Here is a 23,821-nt window from a genome sequence, read left to right on the forward strand (position 1 = left end):
CTGTTTTTGAATGGCATTCGGACACCCAGTGTTTGCCTCGCTTGCATCGTGGACAAAGGGGGGGAGTGGGGGGGTTGGGGGGGTGGGGGTGGGGTATGGGTCGTTCGGCCTTAGGGACCGTGCAGTCTCTAGAAAAGTGTCCTGCTTGTTTACAACTAAAACAAGTTTTTGGGTTGTTTCCCTGAGCGAATTCTTTAAGGGCGGCTCCAATAGCGAGTCCCATGGAGTGAGCGGTGCCGATACCTGCACAAAGTTTAACGTAATCAGAAATGGTCTTGCCGCTGCGGTGAGGCCGTATGGCTGCTTGACATGCAGGGTTTGCATTTTCAAATACGAGATGTTTGATGAACTCGCTTTCATTTTCTTGTTGGCCGATGAGCCTCTCAGCCGCATCGGTAAGGCGGCTGATGAAATTACTATAAGGCTCGTCAGGGCCCTGTCGAATGTTGACCAAGGAGGTAGTTGCCGATCCCTTGGGAGGGAGCTTTCTCCATGCTTTAAGGGCAGCATTCTGTATTTGGGCCAGGAGGCTGGGGGAAAATTTAGCTTGTATGATGTTACTATCATAGGGACTACATCCCATGAGTTTATCCCTAGTCCATTTCTTGGAGGTCTTATTCTCAAGATTACGGGCTGCTGTTTCTTTGCAGTTATCAGCATATTCGGTTCTCCAGAGGACATAATCACCTCTAGGCAGGGTGGCACGGGTTATAAAGAACCAGTCATTTGGGGTGAGCCACCGCTCGCTCAGAGATTCAACTATAGATATAGTGAAAGGGGCTGTGGGGCCATAGAGGGACACAGCAGTTTTTAATTCTTTAACATGTTTGAAATTCAAGCGACGATACTGCTGATCGGCAGTTTCAGCTTTTTCAGCATCTGAATCAGAGGCCTCGTGGTCATTATCTGAGGCGTCATCTGCCGAGGGGTGTTCGTCTCCATCAGAGGTGGGTTTTGGTTCTGATTCGGGAGGGGGATTCCCTTTTATCTTAGTTACAGGAAAGTCGTGCAGCGCCTTTAAAGGTTTTTGTTTTGAGCTATGTTTATGAAACGTTGGGGTGGGGGGGGTTTAGTTCTAATTCTAAAGCACGTAACTCTTGCATGAGTTTTAAATGTTCCTTCCTTGTTTGGAGTAAGTCCTTAAGGGAGGAGACCTCTTGACATAATTTGTGTTTGACATTTTCAATTGGAGTGTCTACACCTAGAATTGGAGCACAAAATAGAGGGGCAGAAGCATAGGAAGGGGGATGATTTAGGACGGAAGGGAAGGGAGGCCAGTCAGAATGGTGATACTTAGCGGCCTCCTCTTCCCGGGTGGTCGTTTCTTCGGGCGAGAGGGAGTTGGGAGGGGGCTCCTCAAGGGAGGGGTATAGGGAATTAATAGGAGGTTTGAGAGGTTCAGGACTGGGGGGAGTGTCAGACTCAGGCATAGGAACAGAAACAGAAGGGCAGGCTGAGGGCGGTCTGGAGTGTTCTTTAAGCGCCTTTTCTCCTTCTTTAACAACTTCTTGGATATCAGGCCATTGGTTGTAAGTTTTTAAAATATCATAGATCAAGTTCCAGTAGGAAAATGCCTGAACGGGGATTTTTTCGGGGCCGAATGTTCTATAATAATCTTTTAGACAATCACCGACTCTAGTCCATCTCAGAACATCAATAGTGCCTTCTTGGGGGAACCAAGGACAGATATCACCAATAAAAACAAAAAATTTATAGAGATCTTTTTTCTTTACCCGAATTCCTCGTGTCTTGAGGGATTCCTCGAGTCCCTGAATAAACAAGTCATGTTTACTTAACGTTTGTCCCATAAACTCGTTGCTTTCTCTTACCTTGACGGATCAGATTCGCAGGTGGGCAATTCTGCGGCGATCTCAGTGCGTATCTTCACTCATGTCCTTCTTGTGGCGCAGCGATCACAGTGCGGATTTTCACTCACAACCTTGGTGTTGCGGCAATCCAATGATAAGGGTACCCTTACTGGCAGCAACGTTCGATGACACCCCCGTACCCTTGCCCCACGTCGGGCGCCAACTGCCCCGGCCCGCGGGGAATTCAATGGGGACCTGGGAAACAAAGGGGTCAGTCGAATGAGGGGACAAGAGACACGAAAGAATGAGAGCAAGTCAAGAGTCTGATCAAGCTCCGTCGAGTTTATTTTTCAGCTGGACTTATAAGCACACAAACGAGGAAGTAACTAAGGGCTATTCCTAACAGGGCAGGGAGGGGGCTAGTTTCTGGAAAATTACTAGGAGAAGGACCCTAAGGCGGGGGGTACATTTTTGAGGAGATACGCAAGGGGAAAGTACCATTGCTGTTTACGGTTGAATTCCTGAGAACAGTTTGCCTGTAAAATCAAGATAGCAAGGGGCATTTTGTGAGATGTTTTGGCTCCCGGCACACCACCCTCGGTATATGGGGCCAGCGCTCTACTCACTGAGCCACAGGCGCTGCCCTCGAGACAATTTTTAATATCCTTTTTTTTTTTTTTTCTTTTTGAGGCAGAGGTCTTCCTCTGTCACTCAGACTAGAGCCCAGTGGTGTAATGCCCTGGCTCCATTTCGTACATAGAGCCAGTCTTATTCCATTTTGCTAAGGACTTTGCTAAGGGCTTTCAATACTCCCCCTTTAAGCTCTGCTAAAAGCTGCAGAGTTTAGCAAAAACTGCAAAATCCTATGAAATCACAGCTCTCCCTTGTAAGCACTCCCCTTACCCTATAGATCTAACCTTGCAGGTATTGGCTTTTATGAAAATCAGCTTGTGTTAAGGACACCCCCTCCCCTACCGAAAGCACCTTATAAAAAGTTTGTACCCCTGCCTCTGGTTGTCAAGAAACTTTGAGGTATAAGTCTGCTCTTGACCACTGGCCAATAAAGTACCCCTGCTTAATTTGGATTCAGTGTGCTGGCGTTTCTCTGTTCCACCCGCTTCAGGTATAACACTGGCATCACCACAGCTCACTTCGACCTCATACTCCTAGGCACAAGCAATCTTCCTGCCTCAGCCTCCTAACTAGGACTACAAGCATGCACCACAATGCCTGGAAAAAGTTTCCCTACTTTTTGTAGATACAAAGTCTTGCTGTGTTGCTTTGGGTGGTCTCAAACTCTTGGCCTCAGTGCTGGCTTTACAGGTTTGAGCCAGCCACCACATCTGGCCTTTCCTTTTTTTTTGAGACAGTCTTCCTTTGTTACCCTTGTTAGAGTGCTGTGCTGTCATAGCTCACAGCATCCTCTTGCCTCAGCCTCCTGAGTAGCTGGAACTCCAGGCAACCACCACAACACCCGGCTGTTTTTAGAGACAGTGTCTCGCTCTGGTTCAGGCCTGTCTCGAACTATTAAGCTCAAGCAATCTACCCACCTCCCAGCCTCCCAGAGTACTAGGATTACAGGTAGTCTTTCCTTTTTAATCTCTTCATTGACTGGTCATTCAAGACCATATTGCTTAATTTCCATGTTTTTGTACAGTTTCCAGTGTTCCATTTGGTATTGATTTCTAGTTTTATTCCATTGTGGTCAGAGAAAACACTTAATTTCATGTTTTTTGAAAATCTTAAGACTTTTTTTTTGTGGCCTAGCATGTAGTCTATCCTTGAAAATGACCCATGAGCTAAGAAGAACATGTATTGTGCAGCTGTTGGATGAAATGTTCTGTAAATATCTGTAAGGCCCATCTGGTCTATAATGCAGATTAAGTCCAAAGTTTTTGTTGATTGTATGTCTAGATGATCTGTCCAATGCTTAAACTTAATATAAATGATCTGTTATAATATCTAAAATGTGTGAAATTCAGCACGCAAGTAAACTAGAGGTGAGTGGTGGCCTATTTTTAGCAGAATTCCCCTCTCCTGCCTGAGAGGTAGGAAAACTATGTACTTATTGAAAACCCACAAGCTAACTAGATTTTATTTCTTCTATGTTGAAGCACCCAATCAACATATCTGTAGTCTGAGTTAGAATTTATACATGTTGCTAGGCTTTTATTAATCAACTTTCACAATATATTCAGGATAGAAATAAATCTCTCTAAATCTTGAGTAAAAGAGAAGACACACAAAGAAGAGTTAAAAAGCAAATTACCATGGCTCGGCGCCTGTGGCTCAAGCAGTTAAGGCGCCAGCCACATACACCTGAGCTGGTGGGTTCGAATCCAGCCTGAGCCTGCCAAACAACAATGACGGCTGCAACCAAAGAAAAAAATAACCGGGCATTGTGGCGGGTGCCTGTAGTCCCAGCTACTTGGGAGGCTGAGGCAGGACAATCGCTTGAGCCCAGGAGTTGGAGGTTTTTGTGAGCTGTGATGCCATGGCACTCTACCCAGGGTGACAGCTTGAGGCTCTGTCTCAAAAAAAAAAAAAGCAAATTAGCAGAAGAACTTTAGAAAGGAATATAAGAGGCCAGGTGTGGTGGTCTATGCCTATAATCCTAGCACTTTGGGGAAAGAAGGACTGCTTAAGGCCAGGAGTTCAAGGTCTGAGACCCATTCTACAAAAAATTAAAGGGGCAGCGCCTGTGACACAGTGAGTAGGGCACCGGCCCCATATGCCGAGGGTGGCGGGTTCAAACCCAGCCCCGGCCAAACTGCAACAAAAAAATAGCCGGGCGTTGTGGCCGGCGCCTGTAGTCCCAGCTGCTCGGGAGGCTGAGGCAAGAGAATCGCGTAAGCCCAAGAGTTAGAGGTTGCTGTGAGCCGCGTGACGCCACGGCACTCTACCCGAGGGCAGTACAGTGAGACTCTGTCTCTACGAAAAAAAAAAAAAAATTAAAAAATTAGCTAAGTGTTGTGGTGCATACTACTCCCAGCTACTTGGGAATCTGAGACAGGAGGATCACTTGAGCCCGGACTTTGAGGTTACAGTGAACTAAAACGAAGCCACTGCTTTCTAGGCTGGGCAACAGAGCAAGACCCTGTCTCAAAAAAAGAAAAAAAGAGAGAAATTTAAGAAACTAATTATGAGGTTCTTCCACTGGACCACACTTCCTCCAATTAAACTGGAAAAATAGCATACTAAATTGAAAAACCAACGAGTCTGAGAAAGAAATCGTTTTAAGTGTCAAGAGGTCTTTATTGAAATAATAGCACAGTTACACTTCTAATATCCTTTCTACTTGTTTACAATAGATTAAAAATGCTTGCTACATACAGTGCACAGACAGTTCAATAATTAGAACCAAAACAACTGCATTTGAAATAAATAAAATAGCCTATTTAATAATTTAAAGTAAAATTACTGTACAATATGAAAATAAAGATACATAAACGTTAGAATCTATAATGCTGTAGAAATAAAATCATTACTCTGCATTACACAAAACAGTGCAAGAAAAACAATCCAAATAAGCTTTCGGAGTGCAACGTTTAAATTTTCCATTTTAAATGATCATGCAGACATAGCATTTCAAGCCATGACAAAGTTTTTAATTTTCGAGAGGAAAGATGCTAGCCAATAAATTTACTGTACCATCAAATGTTGTGTCACATACGGCTGCAGCTCTGCTTCTACAGTACAGTTTGGAAGGGAGGTATCTTGTTGCATTCAAAAAATTGAAAAACAAGTTTCTGAAGCAAACACATTTACCTTTTAGCCTGAAACAAAATTATTTGACAAAATAGTAATCATATCCCTGGATTTAAGAAAAAAGAAAAGGCCCATACCCTTAATGAACTAAGAAGCAATTTTCCATTCATCTTTAAACTCCATAATGATCCTCAGGTGAAAAATAACCATATAACTTTTGAGTGATATAGAAAATTCTGACTTCTAGAAGACAAGTGATACAATATGGGATTGTGAGAAGAGCGAAAGTAATTTCTGAATACCTATGTTTAATTTGGGTAGAACCTGGTTGCATTGCATGTAATAATATAGTTGAAGTTCAATATTTATAGAAAACAGTTTTTTAGGCAGACATCAAGGAATGCATTCAATACTAAACCGTAAACACATCGTCCACCTTGACTTGGAGTGCACACCAATGACATAAGAGCTCTTGCGCAGACTTTGGCAATGAGACTACATATAGCAGGTCACAGCAGCATGAGCTCACGTGGAAGACTGAAAGCACTGCGGAATAACACCACCCAACACTTCCTATCAACAGCACACATGGTAAGAAGGGGCCTTCTCATGCTAAACCACTTTCCTGGACAGTGTATGTTCTTCAGATTTGTAATTTTTACAATTCAGTAGTCTTAAGTCTCTGTGCTTTCAGTGCATAGACTGACATGGGGTATACTCTATCCGTTGTAAGTCCAGAGGGTTACAGTTCTATCTGCAGAGGACGACAGGAAGGAAAGATCCTGGGTGTGCCATCTGCACTGAATCACTTTGTCCTTGTGCTCCCCCACCACCATGATAGGAAGCTGCTTAGTGAGGTCCCCTAAATTAAAAAAGAAAACAGATGTTGATTTATAAAACAAGTCCACATATAGATATAACAGACTTCCTGTTACTTTAAGACATTATAGCATAAAATATCCTAAACTACATTGATACAATACATTGAAAGGTTTACACTGGGACAAATTACTGAACACCTACATACATACACAAAGCAACATTTGACACAGCTGCCACTCCTTGACTCAGCTGATTTCTCCCTGATTTCAATGCGACTTAATCTTGGTCTCCTTTGCTGGTTTCTCTTCTCTTCCTGACTTAAAGTTTGGTGAATCCAATGAGTCAGCATTTAGATTTCTTCTGTTTCCTCTGAATCTAACTTCCTACGAAATTTCATCTAGTACTGTGAGTTATATACTTATGATTCACACACATCATCTTCAAACTTCACTTTTTTTTTTTTTGAGACAGAGTCTCACTTTGTTGCCCTTTGGTAGAGTGCTGTGGCGTCACAGTTCACAGCAACCTTCAACTCTTGGGCTTAAGCAGTTCTCTTGCCTTCGCCTCCCGAGTAGCTGGGACTACGGGCGCCCGCCACAATACCCGACTTTTTTGTTGCAGTTGTCCCTGCTGTTTTTTAGCTGGCCCAGGCAAGGTTCGAACCCGCCACCCTTGAAATTCGGGGCTGGCGCCCTACCCACTGAGCCACAGGTACCACCCCAACCTTGACTTTTTACCTGAGTTGTCCACTAGTATCCAGTCATGTGGCCTCTCACTTGATTACCTGATAGTCATCTTAAATTTAGCTTGTCTAAAACCAAACTCTTGATTTTCTTGCCTAAACCTGTTCCTCCCCTTACCTATCTTCCCTATCTCTCAACTAAGGGCACCATCTAGTTGTTCATGCCAAAAATCTAGGAATCATCAGTGCTTCCTTTTTCCGTCATTCCTGAAATCTAATCAAAATTAAATTATACCCTGATTGAGACATTTCTTACTACCTTCACCTATACTACATCAAGACCAAGCCACCATCATCTTTCACCCAAACTATTCCAATAGACTCCTCCAATCCCCCTACAGAACTCAAAATTATTTAAAGATATAATTCAGACCATTTCATTCCCTGCTTAAAATTGTCCCAAGGATCCTGTTATACTTTTTTAAATGCCTGCAACTCGTCAATTATAACAAATATACCATTCTTGAAAGGCATATTGATAATGACGGAGGCTAATATACGTGTGAAACAGAGGGTATATGCCAATTCTCTATATGTTCTTCTCATTTTTGTTGTTAACCTAAAACAGAGCCTATTAAAAAAAAAAGCCTATAAAACCCTACTGATTTATTCTTCTCTCTTTCCCCTGGTTCATTAACTTCTAGCCATATTGGCTTCTTCCAGGGTCATGAACATGCCAAGTGTATTCCTACCTCAGCATCTTTATATTTGTTATACTCTTCTCTTAGGGTCTTGGCCTGGCTTGTTCCTTCTTTTCATTCAGATTTCAATGCAAATAGCATTTCCTTGAAGAGACCTACTCTATCCTATCGAAAATAACCTTCCCCTACCCACCTAGTCACTATCTCTTATCAAGCTAATTTTTGAAATAGCACTTACCAATACCTAAAGTATATTATTTATTGATTTACATTTTATTGATTAAAATATAACCTCCATCAAGGAGGGATTTAACTTTCTTATTCATTTGTCCTACTTGGAACCCAGTAAATATTTGATTAGTGAATGTTTAAAAATAAAACTAGTAAAAACCGAATTACACAGATAATTACTAATGATTATTTTAAAGTAGCACACTTAGTAAGAGTACATAAATCCATCATTTATCTCACAACAGAGTATGAAAGAACTGTAATAAGTTTTTTTAAATGTTAACAACAACAATAAGACTATCCACTATTTGTTTAATAATTTGCTATAATTCATTTTAATATAATCTCAGTAAATAATAAAAAATTAAGATTTGGAAATACTATACAGTCAATTACACAAGATTAACAAATATAAAGGTCTCAAATAACAGGACAGTAAAAACAAAGAGAAAAGTCAGTCTTAATCACCTTGCAGGTCTGTCACTTTTATTTTCATATCATAAGAGCCCGTTAGCAAATAGTGAGCTCCAGGGGAGAAGCGGACAGAGCGAACATCACTGGAATGAGGGTGATAACTTTGTACCATTCTTCCTCCTCTTATGTCATACAACATACAGCTAGAATCTTCTTGACCTGTGGCTAAAAGACGGCCGCTGGGATCCACAGCTACAGATGCCACTGCACTGCCTGTAGTGGGCGGAATGAGAATATAAATGTAAAAAATCAATATACCCAAATTGCAACATAACTGTGTTCACTGAACACTATACTAATGATTTAATGTAGCTTATCAATACTGTTCAGTTATAGAAAATCCAAATTAATAATCAACCAATAAACTCTTGTGTCCTTTTTGTTTCCTTTTTCCTGTTATTTATTTTTGAAAATATGTCCCTTTTTTTAGGGGCAAGGCATGAAGCAAGATTCTGTAAGGAATGGGAAAGTCCATCCTTTGTCATCTGAGAGAACCCCCTATAACAGCATCATCTATAGTACTATAATAAATGAGCCAGGCTAGAGAAACCACTTTTCCTAATCCAGCGTTTTGACTGTTAAGTAAATGTCCAAAAATACTCCTATACCCAGCTAGAGTCTAGTTGGAGAATAAGAAATACAATAATAATATATATATTTAAAAAAATTTTATTCCTTCTTTACCCCACCTTTTCTTTTCTTTCTTTTTTTTTTTGCAGTTTTGGCCAGGGCTGGGTTTGAACCACCACCTCCGGTATATGGGGCCGGCACCCTACCCCTTTGAGCCACAGGTGCCGCCCTACCCCACCTTTTCAAATTAGGCAGCAATTTATTCTATAAAAGAGAATGTAGTTCCGCCAAATGTATTTTAAAACAACAGTGTAAGAAACGTCCTAAAGCCACATATGATTACTACCAATAGGATAAAAAAATAAGTTATTAGTCCAAAAGTTAAAGTCCAACTCTAGATCATTTATTCTCAACGAGGGTAATAAATTGCTTCAATCATGTATAGTATCAATGGGGCAATTATACCCCTAATGAGACACAAAATGGTTCTTACAGGTGAAAAATCCTTTAACATTAACAAAGGTTTGTGGGCCCTCCAACACTCAACCCTATTCAACTAAATCTTATTCCTTAGTATTTAGTTTCTCTTATTAGCAAAAATTTTAATTTTTCTCCTTAAGGGAGGGCACAATTATGAGAATTAGGTTGATTAACATTGCTGTACACCAAAGCAGTATGGGAAGACTTAACAAAAATACGGGACAGTGGGCGGCGCCTGTGGCTCAGTTGGTGGGGCGCCGGCCCCATATACCGAGGGTGGCGGGTTCAAACCCGGCCCCGGCCAAACTGCAACCAAAAAAAAAATAGCCGGGCATTGTGGCGGGCGCCTGTAGTCCCAGCTACTCGGGAGGCTGAGGCAAGAGAATCGCTTAGGCCCAGGAGTTGGAGGTTGCTGTGAGCTGTGTGAGGCCACGGCACTCTACCCAGGGCCATAGAGTGAGACTCTGTCTCTACAAAAAAAAAAAAAAAAATACGGGACAGTGCCAGGCGCAGTGCTATAATCCTAGCACTCTGGGAGGCCTCAGCGGGTGGATGGCCTGAGCTCAGGAGTTCCAAGACCAGCCTGAGCAAGAGTGAGACCCAGTCTCTAAAAATAGCTGGGCATTGTAGTGGGTGCCTGTAGTCCCAGCTACTTGGGAGGCTGAGGCAAGGGAAATGCTTGAGCCCAAGAGTCTGAGATTGTTATGAACTATGACATTACGGCACTCTACCAAGGGCATCAAAGTGAGACTCTTGTCTCAAAAAAAAAAAAAGAAAGAAAGAAAAGGGACATACATTAGATCCTGAAAAACAGTAAATAGGATAAGAGAATGGGTATATACACACATAAACACACACGTGTCATTAAATTTTGACAAACAAAGAGTTTAGAGGAAAAGTATAAAACAGCTTAAGGGGGTCAGTCTGACTGGAGCTACTTATTTTATTTTATTTTATTTATTTATTTATTTTGAGATAGAGTTTTATTATGTCGCCCTCGGTAGAAAGCTCTGGCATCCCTGCTCAAACTCTTGGGCTCAGGCGATTCTCTTGCTTCAGCCTCCCAAGTAGCTGGGACTATAGGCACCCACCAGAACTCCTGACTATTTTTTTGTTGCAGTTGTCATTATTGTTTAGTGGGCCCTGGCTGGGTTTGAACCTGCCAACCCTGGTGTATGTGGCTGGCACCCTAACCACTGAGCTATAGGCATCAAGCTGAGCTACTGAGTTTAACAAAAGAAAGTTAATATAAAAGGCAACTTGAAGTTAAGACTTATAAGTCAGGTTAGGGCCACACCACCAAGCACCTTACATCTCAAACTATAGAGTTTGAACTTGCTCCTATAGACAGTGAAGCATCACTTCAGTTTTCTGCAAGAGAATTAATTACATGATCCAGCAGTATTTTGGGTAGATTATGTGAAAATGCATATCAAATTAAAATGGAGATACTATAGAACAGAGAGGACTCTGGAAAACAAGACAGATTTCAGGAAAAGAAAAACTGAATAAATAATCAATAGTCTTGGCAACTACCTGCCTAAGTAGGGACCAAAAAAGGAAGTAGTAAAAATGAGACCAAGGTTTCAAATTTTGCATAAGCAAATAAAAGAAGTATTATCAAAAATAAGGAAGATGGGAAAAGAATTGATTCATAGGAGAAATACAATGACTTTAGTTTTACACATACAAAGTTTATGGTGCCGAGAAAAATCCAGGTTTGTTTATTTGACAGTTATTAAATTACTAGTCCCTTAGGGTTAGGCACTATGGTAGGTGCTAAATTTACACTGGAAAATAACTATGATTGCTGACTTAGTGAAACTTAAAATCTATAGGGGGAGATTTTACAAGTAAACAAATACATAATTTTATTATTTATTTATTTATTTTTTAGAGACAGAGTCTCACTTTATCACTCTCGGTAGAGTGCCAGGGCGTCACAGCTCACAGCAACCTCCAACTCCTGGGTTTAGGCGATTCTCTTCCCTCAGCCTCCTGAGTAGCTGGGACTACAGGCGCCCACCACAATGCCCAGCTATTTTTTTGTTGTAGTTGTCGTTTAGCAGGCCAGGCCAGGTTCAAATTCACCTAGCCCGGTGTATGTGGCTGGCACCCTAACCACTGAGCTATGGGAGCCAAGCCAATGCTGATTTTATTTAAAAGTCTCGTTGAACCATCTGGTTCTTTAAATTACATTATACATTAATTTTGATAATGATAAAAACTAAACTTTAACAAATCAATCATCAGAGACTCAAATTTGCTATCTGGTTTGAATCAAAGTGTAGAAAACGGTTCATGAAAGGAAAAAGAATGTATAGAGCGGTAAAAAATATATACACAAAATTAAGAATATAACGCGGAGTGGTACCCGTAACCGTGATTAGGGCACTGGCCACATACACTGAGGCTGTCAGGTTCCAGTCCGCCTGGGCCAGATAAACAACAATGACGACTGTAACCAAAAAATAGCCGGATGTTGTGGTGGGTGCCTGTAGTCCCAGCTACTTGGGAGCTGAGGCAAGAGAATCACTTAAGCCCAAGAGTTGAAGGTAAATGTGAGCTGTGATGCTACGGTACTCTACTGAGGGCAACATAGTGAGATTGCCTCAAAAACAAAAACAAAAACAAAAAAAAACACAATATAATGTAGGCCTTTTCACTTGGAATAGTGCCATTGAATTGCTAGTAAAAATTACAAAGGCAGGTGGGAGGCCAAGGCAAGCAGGGGCATCACCTGAGCCAGGAGTTTGAGACTAGCCTGAGCAACATAGACTATGTCTGTACAAAAAATAGAAAAATTAGTGGAGTGTGGCAGCACATGTCTGTAGCCCTAGCTCTTTGTGAGGATGAGGCAGGACGATTGCGTGAGCCCAGGAGTTTAAGGTTGCTGTAAGAAACAGTGACACTACTGCACTCTAGTTGGGGCAACAAAGTGAGACCCTATCTCAAAAAATGAGACACGATGGGGCAGCGCATGTGGCTCAAAGGAGTAGAATGCCAGCCCCATATGCCGGAGGTGGTGGGTTCAAATTTATAGCACTGCAAGCCTTCCTCAAGAAAATGGAAAGAGAGGAAGTTAATAATTTAATGGGACATCTTAAGCAACTGGAGAAGGAAGAACACTCCAACCCCAAACCCAGCAGAAGAAAAGAAATAAACAAAATCAGAGCAGAACTAAATGAAATTGAAAACAAAAGAATTATACAACAGATCAATAAATCCAAAAGCTGGTTTTTTGAAAAGATCAATAAAATAGATAAACCTTTGGCCAACCTAACCAGGAAAAAAAGAGTAAAATCTCTAATTTCATCAATCAGAAATGGTAACGATGAAATAACAACAGACCCCTCAGAAATTCAAAAAATTCTTAATGAATACTACAAGAAACTCTATTCTCAGAAATATGAAAATCTGAAAGAAATCGACCAATACCTGGAAGTACGCCACCTACCAAGACTTAGCCAGAATGAAGTGGAAATGTTGAACAGGCCCATATCAAGTTCTGAAATAGCATCAACTATACAAAATCTCCCTAAAAAGAAAACCCCAGGACCAGATGGCTTTACATCAGAATTCTACCAAACCTTTAAAGAAGAACTAGTACCTACACTACTAAACCTCTTCCAAAATATAGAAAAAGAAGGAATATTACCCAACACATTCTACGAAGCAAACATCACCTTGATCCCCAAACCAGGGAAAGACCCAACAAGAAAAGAAAATTATAGACCAATATCACTAATGAATATTGATGCTAAAATACTCAATAAGATCCTAACAAACAGAATCCAACAACACATCAAAAAAATTATTCACCATGACCAAGTGGGATTTATCCCAGGGTCTCAAGCTGGTTCAATATACGTAAATCTATAAATGTAATTCAGCACATAAACAAGCTAAAAAATAAGGACCATATTATTCTTTCAATTGATGCAGAAAAAGCTTTCAATAGTATCCAGCATCGCTTCATGATCAGAACACTTAAGAAAATTGGTATAGGGTGGCGCGTGTGGCTCAAGGAGTAGGGTGCCGGTCCCATATGCCGGAGGTGGTGGGTTCAAACCCAGCCCCGGCCAAAAATCACAAAAAAAAAAAAAAAAAAAGAAAGAAAATTGGTATAGAAGAGACATTTCATAAACTAATAGAGGCCATCTATAGCAAACCCACAGCCAATATTGTATTGAATGGAGTTAAATTGAAATCATTTCCACTTAGATCAGGAACCAGGCAAGGTTGCCCATTGTCTCCATTGCTCTTTAACATTGTAATGGAAGTTTTAGCCATTGCAATTAGGGAAGAAAAGGCGATCAAGGATATCCACATAAGGTCAAAAGAGATCAAACTTTCACTCTTCACAGATGATATGATCGTATATCTGGAAAACACTAGGGATTCTACTACAAAATTTTTAGAAGTGATCAAGGAATACATCAATGTCTCAGGCTACAAAATCAACACCCATAAATCTATAGCCTTTATATATACCAACAATAACCAAGCCAAAAAAACACTCAAGGACTCTATTCCTTTCACAGTAGTGCCAAAGAAGATGAAATATTTGGGAGTATACCTAACAAAGGATGTGAAAGATCTCTAAAAAGAGAACTATGAAACTTTAAGAAAAGAAATTAGCTGAAGATGTTAACAGATGGAAAAACATACCATGCTCATGGCTGGGAAGAATCAACATTGTTAAAATGTCCATACTACCCAAAGCAATATATAATTTTAATGCAATTCCTATTAAAGCTCCATTGTCATATTTTAAAGATCTTGAAAAAATAATACTTCGTTTTATATGGAATCAGAAAAAACCTCGAATAGCCAAAACATTACTCAGCAATAAAAACACAGCAGGAGGAATCACACTACCAGACCTGAGACTGTACTATAAATCCATAGTGATCAAAACAGCATGGTACTGGCAGAAAAGCAGAGAAGTAGATGTCTGGAACAGAATAGAGAACCAAGAGATGAAACCAGCTACTTACCGTTATTTGATCTTTGACAAGCCAATTAAAAACATTCAGTGGGGAAAAGATTCCCTATTTAACAAATGGTGCTGGGTAAACTGGCTGGCAACCTGTAGAAGATTGAAACTGGACCCACACCTTTCACCATTAACTAAGATAGACTCTCACTGGATAAAAGATTTAAACTTAAGACATGAAACCATAAAAATACTTGAAGAAAGTGCAGGGAAAACTCTTGAAGGAATTGGCCTGGGTGAATATTTTATGAGGAGGACTCCTCAGGCAATTGAAGCAGTATCAAAAATACACTACTGGGACCTGATCAAACTAAAAAGCTTCTGCACAGCCAAGAACATAGTGAGTAAAGCAAGCAGACAGCCCTCAGAATGGGAGAAAATATTTGCAGGTTATACCTCCGATAAAGGTCTAATAACCAGAATCCACAGAAAACTCAAACGTATTAACAAGAAAAGAACAAGTGACCCCATCTCAGGGTGGGCAAGGTACTTGAAGAGAAACTTCTCTAAAGAAGACTGACGCAAACTCTACAAACACATGAAAAAAAGCTCATCATCCTTAATCATCAGAGAAATGCAAATCAAAACTACTCTGAGATATCACCTACCCCCAGTAAGAGTAGCCCACATAATAAAATCCCAAAACCAGAGATGTTGGCGTGGATGTGGAGGAAAGGGCACACTTCTACACTGCTGGTGGGAATGCACACCAATACGTTCCTTCTGGAAGGATATTTGGAGAATAATTAGAGACCTAAAAATAGACCTGCCATTCGATCCTATAATTCCTTTACTAGGTTTATACCCAGAAGACCAAAATTCACAATATAATAAAGACATCTATACCAGAATGTTTATTGCAGCCCAATTCATAATTGCTAAGTCATGGAAGAAGCCCAATGCCCATTGACCCACGAATGGACTAGCAAATTGTGGTACATGTATACTGTGGAATACTATGGAGCCTTAAAGAAAGATGGAGACTTTACCTCTTTCATGTTTACATGGATGGAGCTGGAACATATTCTTCTTAGCAAAGTATCTCAGGAATGGAAGAAAAAGTATCCAATGTACTCAGCCCTACTATGAAGCTAAATTATAGCTTCCACATGAAGACTATAACCCAACTATAGCACAAGACTATGGGGAAAGGGCCAAGGAAAGGGAAGGGAGGGGGAGGTTTTGGTGGAGGGGAGGGCAATGGGTGGGGCCACATCTATGGTGCATCTTAGAATGGGTACAGGCGATTGCACTAATGTACACAGCTATGATTTAACAATAAAAAAAAAAAAGATACACTACTGGGACCTGATCAAACTAAAAAGCTTGTGCACAGCCAAGAACATAGTAAGTAAAGCAAGCAAACAGCCCTCAGAATGGGAGAAAATATTTGCAGGTTATGTCTCCAATAAAGGTCTAATAACCAGAATCCACAGAGAACGCAAACATGTTAGCCAGAAAAGAAAACGTGATCCCATCTCAGGGTGGGCAAGGGACTTGAAGAGAAACTTCTCTAAAGAAGACAGACGCATGATCTACAAACACATGAAAAAAAGCTCATCATCCTTAATCATCAGAGAAATGCAAATCAAAACTACTCTGAGATATCACCTAACCCCAGTAAGAGTAGCCCACATAACAAAATCCCAAAACCAGAGATGTTGGCGTGGATGTGGAGAAAAGGGCACACTTCTACACTGCTGGTGGGAATGCACACCAATACGTTCCTTCTGGAAGGATGTTTGGAGAATACTTAGAGACCTAAAAATAGACCTGCCATTCGATCCTATAATTCCTTTACTAGGTTTATACCCAGAAGACCAAAAGTCACAATATAACAAAGACATCTGTACCAGAATGTTTATTGCAGCCCAATTCATAATTGCTAAGTCATGGAAGAAGCCCAATGCCCATCGACCCGCGAATAGACTAGCAAATTGTGGTACATGTATACCATGGAATATTATGCAGCCTTAAAGATAGATGGAGACTTTACCTCTTTCATGTTTACATGGATGGAGCTGGAACATATTGTTCTTAGTAAAGTATCTCAGGAATGGAAGAAAAATATCCAGTGTACTCAGCTCTACTATGAATTATAAATTATAGCTTTCACATGAAGGCTATAACCCAACTATAGCACAAGACTATGGGGAAAGGGCCAAGGAAGGGGAAGGGAGGGGGGAGGTTTTGTTGGAAGGAGGGTAATGGGTGGGGCCACATCTATGGTGCATCTTAGAATGGGTACAGGCGAAACTTACTAAAGGCAGAATACAAATGTCTACATACAATAACTAAAAAAATGCCATAAAGGCTACGTTGAACAGTTTGATGAGAATATTTCAGATTGTATATGAATCCCACACATTGTACCCCTTGATTGCACTAATGTACACAGCTATGATTTAACAATAAAAATAAATAAATTAAAAAAAAAAAAAGAAAACAAAGTGAAACTCCTGCCTCAGGAAAAAAAAGTAAAATGGCCCTGCTAACAGAAAATTTGGAACATCATATTTAATTTCTTGGGGCCTTGGTTTCCTAAGCTGAACATTATTTTTAGAGATAAATAGATGAAAAAAAAGTAACAGATGAAAGCATTTTGAAAAAACTAAAAGTAATCAGTAAAATACCAAGTCTTTATTTCATTCTTTTTTCTTTTTTTTTTTTTTATTGCAGGGGAGAGGAAATAGGCTAGTATAATTCTGGTCACATAAATTCATTTAATGAAAACCTACCTGTTCCATGAAATGTTGTGCCAACAACACGAACACAGCTTGGTACTCGAAGATCCCAGAATCTAACAGTCTTATCTTGGGAACCAGATGCAATCATCCAGCCACTCCAGGTATAAAGTGCTAAAATATGCCCTATAAGAGATCATATACTCAGTTACTACTGTAGAATATCTTCCCCTAACACATTCAAAGCTACGTATTTCTTATTACTAGGCAAGTAATGGTCTCCTTAATCAAATTTACTATGTGATAAAGATTTTCTATATATAACAAATAGATTAACCATTTTCAAAAAATGAAAATTCAGTAAAATACATAACATCAAAACTACACTCAATCTTTCTTTAATGATTCTGTTTAGTACAGTAGGCTCTTTCAGTATTTCAGGACATCATGATTAGCCCTGAAAAAAATTATCATCTAAAATTATGGTAGCTTTTCCATGGAGGAAGCATAGGACTGTGGGATTAGATTACCAGCTTTGAAAAAGGCAAACTTGGGGTTATATATTAGTTCAGTCACTGATTAGCCCTATGATACTGGACAAATCATTTTATCCTTTCATCCTATAAAATGGGGATAAAACTTCCTATCTTGTAAAGTGATTGTGAGAATTAAAAGGAATTATGTGTATAAGTAAAGAATTTAGCACATAGGGGAATATCAACGTTAGCTATCATTATAATGGTGTTATCCAAAGTTCATAATTTTTTTAAAAAAAGAAACAGGGTGTCACCCTGTCACCCCGGCTAGAGTGCAGTGGCCTGATCATAGCTCACTGCAGCCTCAAACTCCTGGGCTCACGCAATCCTCCTGACCTAGCCTTCTAAGGAGTAGGTTAAGTATGAAATGTCCAATTTCCTTAAAGTACTAAGTTTGATAGTTGATATCAGGAACATTTTACTTTGACACTTCTTGTTTTATTTGCATTGTGAAAGGTACATCCTCATTCTTTCAAATGCACATTTTGGCTTATGATTACCTTTCAAATTTTTTTTAGAACAAATCTTGTAAAACCATGGATAAATCAAAAATTTGTACTATTTTCTTTTTTTTTTTTTTGTAGAGACAGAGTCTCACTTTATTGCCCTCGGTAGAATGCCATGACATCACAGGACTCACAGCAACCTCCAGCTCCTGGGCTTCTGCGATTCTTCTGCCTCAGCCTCCCGAGCAGCTGGGACTACAGGCGCCCGCCACAACACCTGGCTATTTTTTTGTTGTTGCAGTTTGGCCGGGGCTGGGTTTGAACCCGCCACCCTCGGTATATGGGGCTGGCGTCCTACTCACTGAGCCACAGGCGCCACCCAAAAAAATTTGTACTATTTTCAAATATGAGTTCCATCATGGAACCAATGCAGTGCAGACGGCTCAAAATATCAATGAGGTGTTCAAAAGGATGTGGCTAACGAACAGAGAGTACACTGATGATTTGAGAAGTTCTCTTCTAGTGATTTTAAACTTGAAAAGGAGCCACATGGGCTACCTGAGATAATGATGAGCTGAATCCATCTCAACCTATGCACGAATTAGCAGCAGCAAGGTTTGATGGTATTATTCCAACAATATTAAACCCTGTGAAACAAATCAGCAAGGTAAAGAAACTGGGTAGATGCTTAACACAATAACTAAGAAAAATGCCAGGAAGGCTATGTTAACCAGTGTGATGAAAATGTGTCAAACAGTCTATAGAACCAGTGTATGGTGCCCCATGATCGCATTAATGTACACAGCTATGATTTAATAAAAAAAAAAAAATGCGAAAAAAAAAAAAAGAAACTGGGTAGATGGGTACCACATGAATTAATCAAGCATAAGAAAAGACATCTGAGACCTTGCCCTTCTTTGCAGTCACCACATAAAGGCAAACCTTTTCTACACTGTATTGTTATGTGTGATGAAAAATGATTTTGGCAGGGCGGCGCCTGTGGCTCAGTCGGTAGGGCGCTGGCCCCATATACCGAGGGTGGCGGGTTCAAACCCGGCCCCAGCCAAACTGCAACCAAAAATAGCCGGGCGCTGTGGCGGGCGCCTGTAGTCCCAGCTACTCAGGAGGCTGAGGCAAGAGAATCGCTTAAGCCCAGGAGTTGGAGGTTGCTGTGAGCTGTGTGAGGCCACGGCACTCTACCGAGGGCCATAAAGTGAGACTCTGTCTCTACAAAAAAAAAAAAATAATAAAAAAAAAAAAAAGAAAAATGATTTTGGCAAACATGAGCATTTGGCACAATGGTTGGATAAAGATGAAGTGCTGCAACACAGTTCAAAACCAAAAATCAGATAAAGCTAATGGTGTCTGGTGGTCCAGGGCTGGTGTTATCTACTACAGTATCATGAAACCTGGTCAGTCAATTACAGTGGATGTCTACTGCAACCAATTGGAAGAAATGATGAGGATGATTGTGATTAAGCAGTGAAACTGGTCAATAGAAACAGGCCAATTCTCTTGTAAAACAATGCTTGACCACATATTGCATGAAAAATGTGACTCAAACCATAGAGGTTTGAAACTCGGTCATCCACTGTATTTACCAGACCCTGCACTAACTGACTACCATTTCTTCCAGACTTTAGACCACTTCTTGCAAGGAAAGATACTCCATTCTCATCAAACTATGGAAAATGCCTTTTGCAATTTCATCATTGCTTGCTCTCCAGGCTCCTTTGTTGCTGGCAGAAACAAGATGGTAAAACTGTGTTGATAGTTTAGTCATATACTTTAATTCTACTGCTTTTTGTTTGAGCTTTAATAAATAAATATTTTTTTCTCTATTCTTTTCTTTTTTTTTTGAGACAGAGTCTATGTCGCCCTTGGTAGAGTGCGTGGTGTCACAGCTCACAGCAACCTCAAACTCTTGGGCTTAAGTGATTCTCTTGCTTCAGCCTCCCAAGTAGCTGGGACTATAGGTGCCTGCCACAATGCCCGGCTATTTTTTGGTGCAGTTGTCATTGTTTAGCTGGCCCCGGTGGGTTTCAAACCCATCAGCCTTGGTGTATGTAACTGGTGCTGTAACCACTGTGCTACAGGCTCTGAGCCAGGCTAATTTTTTTTTGTTATAGTTATCGTTGTTGTTTTAGCTGGCCTGGACCAGGTTGTGGCTGGTGCCGTAACTACTGTGCTATGGGCCCGGAACCAATATATATATATTTTTTATTGGTGGGGATTCATTGAGGGTACAAAGAACCAGGTTACATTGATTGCATTTGTTAAGTCCCTCTTATAATTGTGTCCCACCCCCAAAAGGTGTGTCACACACCATAACTCCCCACTCCCTCCCCCCTTTCCTCTCTCTGCTCTTCCCTTTTCCCACCCTCTCTCTCCTTCCCTCTTTCTGGTCTTCTCTTTCCTTTCCCTCCCTCCTTCCCTTTCTCTGCTCTCCCTCTTCCCCCACCTCCCACTGTGTACTAGGTCATTGATTGTCCTCATATCAGAATTGAGTACATAGGATTCATGCTTCTCCATTCTTGTGATGCTTTACTAAGAATAATGTGTTCCACTTCCATCCAGGTTAATACAAAGGATGTAAAGTCTCCATCTTTTTTTTTTTGTTGTTGGGGATTCATTGAGGGTACAAGAAACCAGGTTATCCTGATTGCATTTGTTACGTAAAGTCCCTCTTACAATCGTACCTTGCCCCCAAAAGGTGTGGCACACACCAAGACCCCACCCCCCTCCCTTCCTTCCCTCTCTCTGCTCTTCCTTTCCCCACCCCTCCCTCCTTCTTTCTCTCTCTGCTCTCCACTTCCCCCAACCCCACTGTGTTCTTAATTGTCATGAATTGTCCTCCTATCAAAATTGAGTACATAGGATTCATGCTTCTCCATTCTTGTGATGCTTTACTAAGAATAATGTGTTCGACTTCCATCCAGGTTAATACAAAGGATGTAAAGTCTCCATTTTTTTTTAAATGGCTGAATAGTATTCCATGGTGTACATATAACACAGCTTGTTAATCCACTCCTGGGTTGGTGGGCATTTAGGTTGTTTCCAAATTTTGGCAATTATAAATTGAGCTGCAATAAACAGTCTAGTACAAGTGTCCCTATGATAAAAGGACTTTTTTCCTTCTGGGTAGATGCCCAGTAATGGGATTGCAGGATCAAATGGGAGGTCTAGCTTGAGTGCTTTGAGGTTTCTCCATACTTCCTTCCAGAAAGGTTGTACTAGTTTGCAGTCCCACCAGCAGTGTAAAAGTGTTCTCTTCTCTTCATATCCATGCCAGCATCTGCAGTTTTGAGATTTTGTGATTTGGGCCATTCTCGCTGGGGTTAGATGGTATCTCAGGGTGGTTTTGATTTGCATTTCTCTAATAATTAGGGATGATGAGCATTTTTCATGTTTGTTAGCCATTCGTCTGTCTTCTTTAGAGAAGGTTCTATTCATGTCTCTTGCCCATTGATATATGGGATTGTTGGCTTTTTTCATGTGGATTAATTTGAGTTCTCTATAGATCCTAGTTATCAAGCTTTTGTGTGATTGAAAATGTGCAAATATCCTTTCCCATTGTGTAGGTTGTCTATTTGCTTTGGTTGTTGTCTCCTTAGCTGTACAGAAGCTTTTCAGTTTAATGAAGTCCCATTTGTTTATTTTTGTTGTTGTTGCAATTGCCATGGCAGTCTTCTTCATGAAGTTTTTCCCCAGGCCAATATCTTCCAGTGTTTTTCCTATGCTTTCTTGGAGGATTTTTATTGTTTCATGCCTTAAATTCAAGTTCTTTATCCATCTTGAATCAATTTTTGTGAGTGGGGAAAAGTGTGGGTCCAGTTTCAGTCTTTTACATGTAGACATCCAGTTCTCCCAACACCATTTATTGAATAGGGAGTCTTTCCCCCAAGGTATGTTCTTGTTTGGTTTATCAAAGATTAGGTGGTTGTAAGATGTTAGTTTCATTTCCTGGTTTTCTATTCAATTCCAAGTGTCTATGTCTCTATTTTTGTGCCAGTACCATGCTGTCTTGATCACTATGACTTTGTAGTACAGCCTAAAATCTGGTGTGGTGATGCCCCCAGCTTTATTTTTATTACTAAGAACTGCCTTAACTATGGGTTTTTTTCTGGTTCCATACAAAACGCAGAATCATTTTTTCCAAATCTTGGAAGTACGATGTTGGTATTTTAATAGGAATGGCATTGAATCGGTAGATTGCTTTGGGAAGCATAGACATTTTAACAATGTTCATTCTTCCCAGCCATGAGCATGGTATGCTCTTCCATTTGTTAATATCCTCTGCTATTTGCTTTCTTAGGACTTCATAATTTTCTTTATAGAAGTCTTTCACCTCCTTTGTAGGTATATTCCTAGGTATTTCATTTTCTTTGAAGCTATGGTGAAGGGAGTTGTGTTCTTAATTAGCCTCTCATCTTGACTATTACTGGCGTATACAAAGGCTACTGACTTGTGGACATTGATTTCATGTCCCCATCTTTTTTAATGGCTGAATAGTATTCCATGGTATACATATATCACAGCTTGTTAATCCATTCCTGGGTTGGTGGGCATTTAGGCTGTTTCCATGTTTTGGCGATTGTAAATTGAGCTATGATAAACAGTCTAGTGCAACTATTCTTATGGTAAATGGATATAAATAAACTTTTGATTCAAAATTGGACATTTCATATTTAATGACCTAACAGCTAGGACTACAGGCATGTGCCACCAGGCCTGGCTCATTTTTTATTTTTTAATTTTTTTGTAGAGACAGGGGTGGGGAGGTCTCACTATGTTTGCTCATGTTGGTCTTAACCGCCTGGCCTCAAGCAATCCTCTTGCCTTGGCCTCCCAAAGTGCTAAGATTACAGACATGAGCCACCATGCTCTGTCTCATAATTTCAATTTTTGAAATAAAATGTCCTGTCTTGAAAAGATACATTTTGATGAAATATACTCCACAAATGAAAATACAGAGAGGAAAAGAAAGTACAGGTTGAACAAAAGAAAAGCAGCAGTTAAGAATACTATTACATACCAGTATGTCCACTCAAAGCATGAAGGCCTTGTCCTCTTTGACAATCTGTTGTATAAATGTTACAATCCCCTGCTCCAGCACTTATTAAAATAGCTCCACCACTTTCTGGGCCTTCCATAAAGGCCAAGTCTCTAATTGTCCCATCGTGCATACTAAACTCCAGGTCTGGTCCTGAAACAGCAATAAGAATTAAAAAAAAAAAAAATTCTGCTCAACTTACTGTGATAATTTGAGATTACTAAACTGCCTCAAAGCTAGTGAAGAATAATGGTATAGTAGTACGGTTTATATTTTCATTTAGAGAATGATATTATAAGCAATTTCACGTTCCTGGTCAAAGGACTGCAAGAAATCAAAATAGTTATTACCATCTAAAATAAATTTAGTTACCTTCTTATCTTTTATCCCAGAGAAAAAGACAGATGATGACTGAAAAATATCCATTAATACAATTTTGCTAGTTATTTGTTATTTTTCTAAAAATAATAGAAAATAACAGTAGCTCAGACACTACCTGGCCATCTATAAGAATTTACTAAAAAAGAATAATGCCTTGGGCGGTGCCTGTGGCTCAGTGAGTAGGGCGCCGGCCCCACATGCCGAGGGTGGCGGGTTCAAACCCAGCCCCGGCCAAACTGCAACAAC

At 40.2% G+C, this 23,821-nt stretch overlaps 1 protein-coding gene across 2 annotated transcripts in view; it reads right to left on the minus strand.

Moving 5' to 3' along the window:
* Nucleotides 1–5,042: 5,042 nt before the first annotated feature.
* The window catches only part of WDR47 (WD repeat domain 47), an 83,995-nt gene continuing 65,216 nt past the window's right edge, over nucleotides 5,043–23,821 (minus strand). For both annotated transcript variants that reach the window (XM_053592024.1, XM_053592025.1), the window contains exons 12-15: nucleotides 23,177–23,347; nucleotides 17,214–17,345; nucleotides 8,421–8,639; nucleotides 5,043–6,378 (exon numbers count right to left, since the gene is read on the minus strand). In XM_053592024.1, the coding sequence (XP_053447999.1) occupies nucleotides 6,236–6,378; nucleotides 8,421–8,639; nucleotides 17,214–17,345; nucleotides 23,177–23,347 (665 nt within the window). In that variant the 3' untranslated portion in view covers nucleotides 5,043–6,235. The remainder of the gene's footprint in view (nucleotides 6,379–8,420; nucleotides 8,640–17,213; nucleotides 17,346–23,176; nucleotides 23,348–23,821) is intronic.

This window comes from Nycticebus coucang, chromosome 5 (assembly GCF_027406575.1).
Source record: "Nycticebus coucang isolate mNycCou1 chromosome 5, mNycCou1.pri, whole genome shotgun sequence".
NCBI classification, from domain to species: Eukaryota; Metazoa; Chordata; class Mammalia; order Primates; family Lorisidae; genus Nycticebus; species Nycticebus coucang.